At 39.7% G+C, this 12,768-nt stretch overlaps 1 protein-coding gene across 1 annotated transcript in view; it reads right to left on the reverse strand.

The window, feature by feature from the left end:
• m1ap (meiosis 1 associated protein) overlaps window positions 1-9,777 on the reverse strand; it is a 36,009-nt gene extending 26,232 nt beyond the window's left edge. The window contains exons 1-5 of the mRNA XM_062994250.1: window positions 9,754-9,777; window positions 9,560-9,634; window positions 5,640-5,894; window positions 3,919-4,104; window positions 2,194-2,383 (exon numbers count right to left, since the gene is read on the reverse strand). Coding sequence (XP_062850320.1) covers window positions 2,194-2,383; window positions 3,919-4,104; window positions 5,640-5,888 — 625 coding nt within the window. The 5' untranslated portion in view covers window positions 5,889-5,894; window positions 9,560-9,634; window positions 9,754-9,777. The remainder of the gene's footprint in view (window positions 1-2,193; window positions 2,384-3,918; window positions 4,105-5,639; window positions 5,895-9,559; window positions 9,635-9,753) is intronic.
• Between the last annotated feature and the right edge of the window lie 2,991 nt (window positions 9,778-12,768).

The raw sequence follows: 12,768 nt of genomic DNA on the forward strand, positions 1-12,768 counted from the left end.
TGGAGTAACATGTTAGGTTAATGATGAGAAAGGCATGAAGAGGGGCATGTATAAGTCTAACTCATACTTTAATATTTATAATGTGTATAAACCCCCATCTTTACAATTTGGTAAATAATGTGATAAACTGCTTCTAGCAACATGTATGCCAGTTCTTCATACCTGGTTTTGGGAGAATCAAATGATATCTAAAACTGCCCTGCGCTTAAGACCTGTTTGATGTTGACCCATATACATAGATGGACTGTAATACTGTACATATGCATACAATTCCATACTTCTGTTATATTGTTTTTCACCATCTTCCACCATGCAGAGGTCCTCATACTGAAGTCTATCTGCTGAAAGCTGAAAAACAGGATGTGTCTGAGGGAGGGGTTCTGATTTACACACCATCAGGCCTGCACTGATAATGAGTCTGGGTTCTGGAGGTCATCATGCATTGGTGACTGTGTGTAAGTGATTTTCTAAACTATGTAAACTGTAAATCTGGTTACTCCTTTTAAAACACATTAACAACAATCAACAGTTTTATCAAGCCAGAGGCAAAGCAATATATGGGTCCTTTTTATGAAACTATAGTTCTGTCTCAAAACCTAGTGAGCTCTCTACATTGACAGTATTTTACGTCATCCTATGTGCGCTCCTGAGAAGAGGGCTGTCCGAATTCTCAGATGCCTTAAAATGCTGCCTACTAAGGTGCCTTGGTTCGAAGTGATAAACTGACTGAATAACAAGGGAGCAACTGATGCTCCTTAGCGGTAAAGGCAATCCCAGTATTCTGTGCGGCACAACTTTTCTCGCCAACGATTTCAAATGTAAGTAAATTCTCATTAATTTCTAATAAAGGTGTATAAAGGTGTACAAGTGTAATTTATTTGCGAATTTGGGCTGTTTTCGGTACACGGAGGGCATAGGGTTACATTGTAGTTTTCATTTGTTTACTGGGGTGGCACGGTGGCTAAGTGGGTAGCACTGTCGCCTCACAGCAAGAAGGCCAAGGTCCTGGGATCGATCTCCAGGTGGGTCGGTCCGGGTCCTTTCTGTGTGGAGCATTTTCTCCCCGTGTCTACGTGGGTTTCCTCCGGGTGCTCCGGTTTCCTCCCACAGTCCAAAGACATGCAAGTGAGGTGAATTGAAGATACAAAATTGTCCATGACTGTGTTCGATATAACCTTGTGAACTAATAAACCTTGTGTAATGAGTAACTACTGTTCCTGTCATGAATGTAACCAAAGTGTAAAACATGACGTTAAAATTCTAATAAACAAACATATAAGTTCGATGTCTTACTAGAATCCTCTCTACTTATGCAGCTGCCTAGGTAGGCAGTAGGCAGGAAGGCAGCTCACTAGGTTTTCAGACAGACCCTGTGAAAGTTAAGCAGTTCACCACACTGAGAGGAAAAGTACTGGAGGCACAAAGGTCCAAATAATCATTTAACTGAGATTAAAGTCCTATCAGGTAGAGCCTGTCTTGAAAGTAATTAGGCTTATGTAGGTGTCCTCTCAGCAACTGAATGTTCAGCACTAAGCTGTACAGCACACTTGACATTTAGTGACCTTTGTCACTCTCGGCTGCTTGTGTCAGTACAAATGAAGAAAACCTTGTTATTTTGTCATGTAGATGTTTTTATTATGGCTGTTTTGGCTGTTAGTGCTTTTGCGATGATAGAATTCCAAATATGTTTTTAATCAGCTTGGCTGACTTTTTATAAGTCAGACTTCAAGTTCATGAGTAAATAAACAAATCGACAAGCTGCACTCCCACTTTCACTCCTTAAAGGAAACTTTACTTTTAAACAACACTTTTAACCTACTAGCGTGCCAATCTAAAAGCCCTGAGCAAGAGGAAAATCTGAGTATGCTAGCAGATGCACATATTAAATAAAGCCTACACTAACAAAGCCTACACTTTTTAAACCTAATTAACATTCTTTCACTCCTAAATTCCAGAACCGATAAAATACAGCCGTGCTACTTGAGTTTCACCCACACTTAAGATACAGGGATTAAAGATGGGGCAGTTTTTGTAATATTTGCCACAGGTTTCCTTACAGTTTTCAATGACATATATAACTGCATGCAATTTTCTTCTTCAAGAGTTCATTTTCTATTTATGGGCCTTTAGGGAGGTTTAAGTACCAGTGTGTAAATGAGTGTAACTGATGAAGTACGGAAGACTATTTCTCACCATCTGGCTGCTCCGTAGCATCTGCAGAGCAGCACTCTGGGCTCCAGCCTGGCTCTCTGTCTAAAAGGTTCTGCTCCACAGCAATGTGCACCACCGCCAGCCGGCGCAGACTTACCAGGTCTGAGCCCTTTAGGCCCTGTTCCAGCTGTCTGAGCACAGTCCGCCCCGGCTCACCGCTCAGTATAGTCACCTTCAAACACACACATTCCTGATTACTGTGGAATAATTACTATAATTAAAACCACTATTCAGTATAAGCTGAACAGTACAATCATCAGAGAAAAACCTAATCACTGTATAATAAACAGTCGTTATCTGTAATCTGCCCTGTATTGTTCATTGTAAAGATGGGAAATACAATGTATCACCATAAATCGAGTACACTTTTTGAGAGTATCAAGGGTCTCACTCGTACATGCACTATGTGGACAAAAGTATCTGGACAGCCCTGCTAATTATCTATTTCAGAGTACTATCGGTGGTCCTACTGGCCGATTGGCCATCTACAAACTGACATAATTGGCTATGTCGGGAAGGGGGTGGGTCCACAATGGGCTGCCGTGAACAATGTCTGCCTATATTATTTCATTTCAGTCTTTCTCTTGTAAGACTGGATATCACTCAGCACACAGCTTGATCAGGCAGATCCTGATTCACAAGCAGCTCTGTTTAAATTAGTCGCTCTTCCCTCTGGAAGTTGTCTAAAGTGAGAGAAAAAGCAGGCTCAAATGTATCATTAATCCCATTTACAGCAAAGCAAATAGAAGAATAATCTGATTAAAAGCACTTGTCCTCTGCTCTGCTTCCTGAATGGAAAACATTAGTGGCAGATTTAAGTGTGGTCTGTGGAGTGCAGGGAGGATGCAGCATGCCATGTGGTTTGTGTCAGGACATAGATGGCTTCATTAATGATTAAAAACAGAAACTGAATCAGCTCCAGATTCCATCAGAAGAATTTGAATATGAATGCTAGTGCTCTGAAAAGGCTGGAGTAAGCAGTATTATTATCTTCATTCAAGGTAAAGACTTGAAAAAGAAGTTGTAAACACAGGATTAAACTAGTTAACTCAACTCAAAGTGTATTTCAACTTTCTTAATTCTATTCTTAATGTTAATTGAAGCTAGTTCCTAGAACAGTTAATAAAAACAAGTAGATTTCTATCATATAATAAGACTGACTTAAGCCCACTACTGCTGAGATCCACAGTTTGAATCCCCAGCGGTTCTATCGGCCAGTTGTGCGCCAACATGCAGACATGATTTCCTATGTCTGATGGGGATTGGGGGCGGGACTGGCATCCTTTCCAGGTTGTGTTCCTGCATTACTCCCAGTAACCTTGACCATGATAAAGCAGTGGTAAAAGATAAAAATGAAAAGAAATGAAAACAAAGTAACATGATTAGATAAGATATGCACAGTGTCTCACTGATGCCAAAGTTTAGGCAGTGGGATGATATCCAGGCAAATATTTTAAATGTTACATCCATAGTAGTGAAAATAACCAGCATCCACTGATGCATTACTCGCCAGGACTGACAACGTGGCCTGTGTAAACAATCAAACAATAAGAGAAACTTCAAAAAAATCTGCACCTTCGTGTCGCTCTGCTGGCTAAAACAGCAACACAGGAGGGCATGACTCCTAATGTGGCACACTGCCAAACGACTTTAGCAGTTGAGTCACGTTACAATTATAAGAAAAGATAAAAGTTTTTTGGTTCTTACCTCTACAGAGCTGCCCGTGATGTTCCTCCCTAGTGTGGCATGGCATGTGTATTGTTTGTACTGTTGCAGGCTGTCCAGCACGGCCTGCTTAAGGAGCTCAGACCGTGGCCGAGTACATCCTTCTATAGGCAACGAGCGCAGCTCCTCCACACAAGAGTGCAAACGCACTAAATTACCCTTCACCTGCTGTGGGGTGAAAGAATGAATAGATCAAAACAGTATTTTTATATAAAACAGTAAGCTTTGTGATGCTGATGTTCCTAATAACAGCATGGTGCTATGATCTATATAAACACTTCTCATTACAGCTTAAAAGACAAGACGTTCTTTAATGGATCCTTTTGTTGTTGTTTATTAGGATTTTAACATCATGTTTTACACTTTGGCCACATTCAGGACTGGAACAGTAGTCCTCATCAGTTCACAAGGTTATATCAAACACAGTCATGGACAATTTAGTGTTTTCAATTCACCTCACTTGAGGTGGTAAGCTTTTTCTTTTTAACAAGAGCTACATTAATCAATGCCAGGCATCTATGGACCCTCTTTGTCACATCTACCCTGCACCAACTCTGTGACAATGCATGACCTGAGAAATGTTGGTGGCTTTCTCACGTCTCGGATGAAGCAAATTCTACTCCTCACCCTCCTATATTAGTATGTAAGTGGGAGGGAACTAATAAACCCGGAAACTATATTACTATTTAAATTTATTTCTAATATCCAATTCTGTCTTTCAACTTTTGGCAATGTCTTCTTACATGCTAAACTATGTGCTAAAGATGAATGTGATTCTGACTTGCTAATAGCAATGCATTCAAAAAAACTAGACCACATAAGCCGATTTATTTGACAGCCAGCAAAATGACACAGAAAGTAAAGTACATGCAGCACAACACCAGGGTTCTGGGGACCTAGAGGTCAATGTATGTGTCAGCTCTTGCATGTTCTTTCTGTGTCCCCAGGTACTCGGTTTTCTCCTACCTTTAAAACATGCAGACATGAATTGGCTAACATGGAGTGACCAGGAGTCAGAGTGGGTGAGTAATTGGTGAGAATGTGGTGCCCTGTGATAGACTATCTAGGTTGTATTGCTGCTGTGAGCACAATGATTCCAAATGTTTAAAAAAAGGTCAACTTGGTGATAATAATCAGCCACAGATTTGACTTGTGTCTGAAGGAGCGTGTTGTGATCCGGCTCTTCGTCATCAGACCAAGGGTTGTGCAAGATGCAGCAGATTCACTATCGAGAATTGGACTAGATTGAGAGGTAAAGGGGTAAAGATTCATAAAAACACATCATGCATGAATGCCTCTAGTCTCTATCTGTAGACCTACAGTGAATGCTAACAGGGTATGTGTTCCTAATAAAGAAACCAGTAAGTGCACCTTAGTAAGTGCACACTGAATGCTGCACTTAATACAGTCATACCAGAACAACACACACTGCCATGTTAGTCCCATCCTCATATGACTGCAATGCTGATAGGTCCAGCATACAAACATTATCTGGTCAGTGTACAGAGCAACAGATAGACTACAGTCAGTAACTGGATAACCACAATGTTTATACTGTATGTACGGTAGGTCTGAGACATTGCCAGTACTAGACAAAAATCACAACAGTAAGGATAGTGGAAGTGATTTGATGGCTAAGAAATTACCAGAAGTACGTCAGCACCATTATGTGCATATAGTTGACTGTTTATTCACACTCTTACCACAAAAGGCAGAAGGCACTCCTGTTGGATGTCGACTGCATAGAGACTGAGCAGAGGCACTCGACTGGGTCCCTCCAGACTGCTTGACAGACAGAAAAAGTTCTCGAGTGCTTCACACAGAACAGAACGTGTCTCTGACCACCAGGGTGGCGATGCGTCAATAATCAGCACACGGGGTGGCTGCTTGGAGAAGGAAGAGGCACGGCACACCTGGTTGGCCGAAGCACAGGACCGGTTCCTGCCACTCATGCTTCTCTGCACAAAAACAGAACATGGATACTAAAACTTTTAGTTTTTAAAGCACAAGAAATTTCCAAAGTGTTTCAATCTTTTTTTAAACATTTCATTTTTATCAAGCGATTCATCTTGGTCAGGGTTGTGGGGGATCCGGCTCCACTGGGAAATTCCAGGAATACCCCAGATGGGGCGCCAATCCATCGCAGGGTCTCAGCCACCTTCTCCCTCAGACATAGCCAGTCATGTCTGTGTAGATGTCTGGCCTCCCGACAGCACCACTAAGATTTGAACCCGTACTAGTGTAATAGACTACTGCGCCACACAAGTGCCTAAGGCTGTGCATTTGTAACCAACACATTTCCCTGAAGTAACAGTAGAAAATTAGGTCACTTCAATCTTTTTAATGAAAGTCTACAAGCAATATCTAAATTATTTAGTAAAAATACAGTAAACAAATGATTTGTTTATTAGGATTTTAACGTCATGTTTTACACTTTAATTACATTCATGATAGGAACGGTAGTTACTCATTACACAAAGTTCATCAGTTCACACAAGGTTATATCGAACACAATCATGGACAATTTAGTATCTTCAATTTTACCTCACTTGCATGTCTTTGGACTGTGGGAGGCAGTGGCGGCTGCTGATCTTTCAAAGATGGGAAGCTCATTGTCGGCTTACATCATAAAATTTGTCAATTTATTTATATATAAATGTATAAATTCTCCCCTTTGTTAGTTTTCAAGAAAATGGCATGAAATGGGTTGCAGTTTGTCTTCCGACTTCACTCGTAAAATCCGCGATGGTACTGAAGCTCCCAGCGACAGTTGTCAATCAAAACGGGATTCAGCCTTTCGACTGATCCTCCAATCATCTTGCAGAAGCTCAGCGTCCTGTATTGACCTGGTCTGATGTCTAAATGTGCACTGAGGGAGGGTATCGATTGGCCTTCATTGCCTACTTTAAAATTGTGACATGCTCTCTGGTTGAGGCACTTGCACTAGTGGTGGGGTAGCATGACTCCATGCGTGGTAAATCTCTGTGTAAGACTTCATTGCTGGCTGGTGTATAAGAAGCAGCTGGCTTGTGCTGTGCATGTGTCAGAACCTAACATTACCAGGCCCTCCTACGGTCATAGCAAGATGGTGCAAGCAGAAGGGGATTGCAAAAACAACAGGATATTGGAAACACCTAGATTGGGGGATAAAGGAAAAACGATAGCATTCATATAGAGTTGGAGCTAGATTTGCAGCCTGCATTCTTCTGGGAGACTTTATAATATGTTTGGAACATGACTGCAGGAATTTGATTGCATAACATCCAGAGCATTAGTGAGGTTGGTTACTACTTTTAAGTATTAGCATGGCTTACAGTCACTGTTCCAATTTATCCAAAAGGGTTGAAGGTTTGTTAACTGGAAAAAGTCATTTTGACATGCCTTCTTTGTTCTTTTTCCATGGCTATATAAAACAAGAGTATAACTGTTGCTTACATCAAACAAGAGAATGACTGGTTGTGAATGGTTAAATACAGATACAGTCCTCTGAGATGTATAGGCTCAACAGTCCTGTTCCACTTCACAAGAGAGCTCTTTCACCAAGCTGATGTACTGGATTCTTCTGTGCCTCCAGCCTTCCTCCTCTGTTTCAACACAACATGCCTAACAAAAGAAGCACTGTACTTTTCTAAAATAGTTCCCTGCTTTAGAACCAAGGGCATCACAAGCTCACTGTCATTAGATGAGCATGCAGCCTGATCAAAACAACAGGAAAGATAATGGGGAGCGTTTAAGAGGCATTAAATCCTCAGCTGGAAAACATGTTTTGACCTATAGTTATAAATGTTCTAAATTCAGAAAGCAGCTACATACTGCTTTATTCAGAAATTATTTTGGAATCCGCTCTCTTCAGAGGACAGACGTCGTTTCAGTTGTTTAAACTGAACTACATTAACTGGTTGAGGGAGAAAAGTCCTGATAGTCATCTCTTTGCCGCCTAATAAGCATATCCTATTGTAGGGTCGAAGCGCTGTTATGAGTGGTGGAGAAAAGTAGAAAGCGTAGCTTGCAACTTCATACATGTTAAAGCCACCTGCAAAAACCCACTGTCTGGATTGAACAGACAAGGTGCATGCCAGTCTCTGATTGTACACAGTGTGTGTGTTGTGCATTTGGCAGAGGTTGCTAGAGCATCAGGGATAAAAATACAAACAAACTCCATAAAAATACAAACTCAATTTCCGAAAAAGTTGGGGCATTTTGTTGGGTACTCGGGTGGCGCAGCCCACCAGTACTGAGATCTCCAGCTCTCGATTAAAAATCTCAGCTCTGCTATCAGTCAGCCGGGCACCTACATGGCTGTGTGTCTGTAGAGGCAGGACTCCTCACCCGTGTGAATGCGACCTCTGCTAAATGACTAAGGCACCTGCAAGGGAGACGGCTGATCACGGATGACAAAGCGTAGCTCTCCGCATTAAGAGCAGCCCCGTCCCTGGCATGTGAAAACAAGCAATCAGCTCTGCACAAGTCAGATTGGGTGCAAGAGAGCCTCGGCCCTTGTCAATCTTTAAATGAAGTGATGAGAAAGAGATACTTTCCAGTTGGCCATGCCTGAACTGAGTGGAAAAGGGGAAACTGAGTGAAAAGGTTTTAAAACCTTTATTTGACATTGGTTTAAAGAAAGGATTTCCACTGACCAACTTGATTGTATTCTGTAAATACAAATATAAAATTTGATGCTTACAGCACACAAAAGTTGGGACAGAAACAAACTATTTGTGCTTGCAAAGACCAAGCCTTTGGTGGATCCTACTTTGTTTGTCATAACACTTTAATATTTTATTTAAATTTATATTTTATTTTTTTATATTTTTATTTTATTTATATTAATCATCTAACTTTAACATTTCATAAACGGTTTACTTTCAATTTTCCCCTTGACAACCCTTTTTAAGTGTGTGGCAGGCCTCAAATTTCAAATTCTTTTATATTCACAAAATACAATCATTTGGACAGCCAGCCAAAACAGTTTAGTAATGTATTATTTTTTTAATTTATTCATCAAGAAAATATATATATAAATAAATCACACTTTCTAGTTGCTATATAAAGCATATCCAACACACACACATATTATATATATAAACATCTCCGTCTTTTAATCATTTCTTACCCATCTTGATCAACGGTGGGAATAATTCTGAAGCAAACTGTATATCTGTATAACTATTGAAGGGGGCATTGGTAAACATGTAGTTTGGTAATCAGAGCTGATTGTAGGTAAAGCTCGGACAGGGTGCAAAAAAGGTAGATGAATTATTGCAGCTTAATGTGACTGAAATAAAGAGAATGCTGTTACTCTATTAATGCAGCACCTGAACAACGAACAGCGCCCTCACATCAGGTATATTTAAAAGCTAAACTATGCTAAGCTAACTGGTTCACTAATAAGTTTGTTGCACTGAGGTATCGATACTAGCTAACTAAAAGTAATTTCTGGTTAACGCTAGCTATGTTAACTTATATAATTAAGCATGACAAGCATGACTTTTTTAATTGGTATGAAAAAATCCATTTCGTTTTTAGAGAAAGCATTTTGCCTTCGTTCTTGCAGTTAGCTTGCTAAGTTGCTAGGTAGTTCACTCTGAGGTGTAACTTTAGCAATACAGCTAATGTTTCTTACCTTGGTTATGTGACAGGTTGGCTTCAGTGAGGGGACGATAAACGAGGAGACCGTCAAGATTACGCTTTTCTTGTACTAAAAGGTAAAAACACGCAAATCTTTATCCTTCAAAACCATGAATAATTTACATTCACTTCACAGTTGTTATAACCCTAATGTTATTTAGCTGGTTGCTAATTTAGATGTTTGATAACCTGTGAGATCTGCACGAGACACAGTGGAACAGCAGATCATGAGAGAATTCAGTATGTTGTTGTTTATGGAAATAATAATAGAAACAGCCGTCAGTAAATGAAGAAAAACAAAGAATAAAATAATTAAAAGTAATGTATATTAAACTAATTAAAGAGGAATAAAATGAATTACTAAATAATTTGGGACAACTGTGTACTTGAAAAAAATTAATAAAATAATGTATAAATAATTTATATATGATTTATTTCTTATGTTATGTGCTTATGCATTTGTCCTAAATTGCTTTTTATTCTACATATTAATAATAAATAACACATACTTAAAATATATAAATATTAAAATAGGAGCTACAGTACTTATATAGGACACTTTGGCTTTCTTTCTAACTTCTAGAAACATGCAGGATTTGATTTGGTTGTGTCAAACTCCCCTAGTAGTGAGTTTTGAAACACTCCCCTCACCTCAGTACACTTTAATAAGAATCAGAAATAAATACTGTAGTCTTATGCATTATTTTGTGTTAAATTTTTTTTGAGTGGTCGAAGGTGCTTCTTTAGTACCTAACAGTTTGACTGGTTTGGTATGCATTTAGTTGTATGTAGTATATTCAACACAAGTCATAAAAGAAAGATAGTATTGTGTATAGTACAGATAGTATTGTGATATTAACTTAGTGAATATATATACAGTGTATCACAAAAGTGAGTACACCCCTCACATTTCTGCAAATATTTTATTATATATTTTCATGGGACAACACTATAGACTTGAAACTTGGATATATCTTAGAGTAGTCAGTGTACAACTTGTATAGCAGTGTAGATTTACTGTCTTCTGAAAATAACTCAACACACAGCCATTAATGTCTAAATGGCTGGCAACATAAGTGAGTACACCCCACAGTGAACATGTCCAAATTGTGCCCAAAGTGTCAATATTTTGTGTGACCACCATTATTATCCAGCACTGCCTTAACCCTCCTGGGCATGGAATTCACCAGAGCTGCACAGGTTGCTACTGGAATCCTCTTCCACTCCTCCATGATGACATCACGGAGCTGGTGGATGTTAGACACCTTGAACTCCTCCACCTTCCACTTGAGGATGCGCCACAGTGCGCCCATCCTGACTTAACTCTTGAGACCGACACTAATAATGCACTAATATGCCGCGCCCCGCATGCCCCCCAATGTGTCATCTGACATCATGCGACTTCTGTATCTGTGAGCCCAGCCTGGGATTTGAACCCCTAGAATTCAGGCACTGAGCAGTTTGACTTTTACCATTACCATTAATTACGTTTAATAGAATTTGTTAAGGCCATGGACTGCCATTCGCTATTGCTACTCGGGAAGATAAGTGGATAGAGGAGCACTTTCTAGCTCCACAGAGTCCTTATGTTTCCCTTTTGGGAGATAAACTCTAAATCGTCTGATTTTATTTGGCAGAGGACTAATTGCAGTTTTGTGTTCAGGAGGCATATTTCTTGGGAAAATTGCAGATGCAGCATGAGGTTATACAGCATGTGCAATCTTTTTTTTCACAACACTGCATAGCAGAATATTATCCCTATGTTAATATAACACTTCAAACTGTCTGTCTGGAGTTTGGAGAACTTTACACATCACTCAACTCTTCTATTTAATTGGGCTTGGGACCGGCACTAATGATGTACTGATATGTGTCACCCCCAATGGCTAAGTTCATGTGATGTTTAAACCCAGGTCAGCAGGACCCTGAAGCTGTGTGACACCTACCTGCTGTAACATATGCTGTTTACAGAACAAACTTAAAATTTAAGATTTGTTATATGTAGTACTAAGATTCCGTACATATCTGCTGTACCGTGCTGCAACTTAAGTCTATACATCTAGAATTTGTGTAGTTTACATCAATCCTACACGTTATCAAAATTCTGTGCCCATGGGTATTAGGGAGGTACCCCATCTTCCAAAAACGTGACTACTATTAAGTGCCCCAAGTTGTTGGATGAGTGTGTGGTTGTCTGTGATGGCTTGGTATCCTGGCCAGGGTTTGTTGCTGCCTCTTGCCCTGTGTCACTGATCTGTATGAAGCTGTTGTTAAAAATTAATGGAGGAGTAACTGCTGTAAATGAGTAAACGACATAAGAGGCAGTGGCACAGTAGCCAGTACTGGCACTGCACATCTGTACACTCCTGGGCACAAGGGTTCAGTTCTCACATTCACTTGCAGTCTGGGAGAATTTTGCAATGATCTTCCTGTATCTGCTTGTAAAAATTACAGCTCTGGTTTCTTGGTACTAAGTTCTTGGAACTATTTTGTGTCTGTTGCATTATACTTTAATTCTGCCTCCAGGCATGATCTTACACCTCTTAAGGGGAATCAAGCTTAAATCCTGTTTGGCAGGTGAAGAAGTGCAATTTTGTGATTAAGAGGTGTATTCCATGGGAAAAGTGCACATGCTGCTTAAGAAGACCAACTGGTCTGATTGTCTTATACTTCTCTGTACTTCTGTCTTTTTAATTTTACAACTGACATATAGGGATGTCCCGATCATGTTTTTTTGTTCCCGATCCCGATCTTTAATTTTGATCCCGATTCGATACCGAGTCTCAAACCGATACTTGTATTTTCTAGATATTGTCTAGATAAGAACTAGATAATACTGTTCACACAGTGCACACTTCAAGTACATTACAGTTATTCAAATTAATCCAATGTATATGTTTAACAACTGAATAGCTCTGCAGTGCATTGCTTAATGTTCCTTTATTTTTACAAAATAAAAGTAAACAAACTTAGTGCAGCATTGTAGTAGTAAAACTAGAACACTCAAAATGAAGTGAAGGTTCTTTTTGAGGAAAATCAGCATCTCTGCCGTGTTAGCGAACAACCGGTTCCTCTTCTCATGATATAATAATAAACTTGCTGTATTCGACTGAGTGTTTATTTTTTAGGTGCCGTATCAAATTGGTAGTAATTGTAGATCGTTTGGTTAAATGATATCTGGTTTGTTTCTTATGAGCCACCGAA

This window comes from Trichomycterus rosablanca, chromosome 4 (genome assembly GCF_030014385.1).
Source record: "Trichomycterus rosablanca isolate fTriRos1 chromosome 4, fTriRos1.hap1, whole genome shotgun sequence".
NCBI classification, from domain to species: Eukaryota; Metazoa; Chordata; class Actinopteri; order Siluriformes; family Trichomycteridae; genus Trichomycterus; species Trichomycterus rosablanca.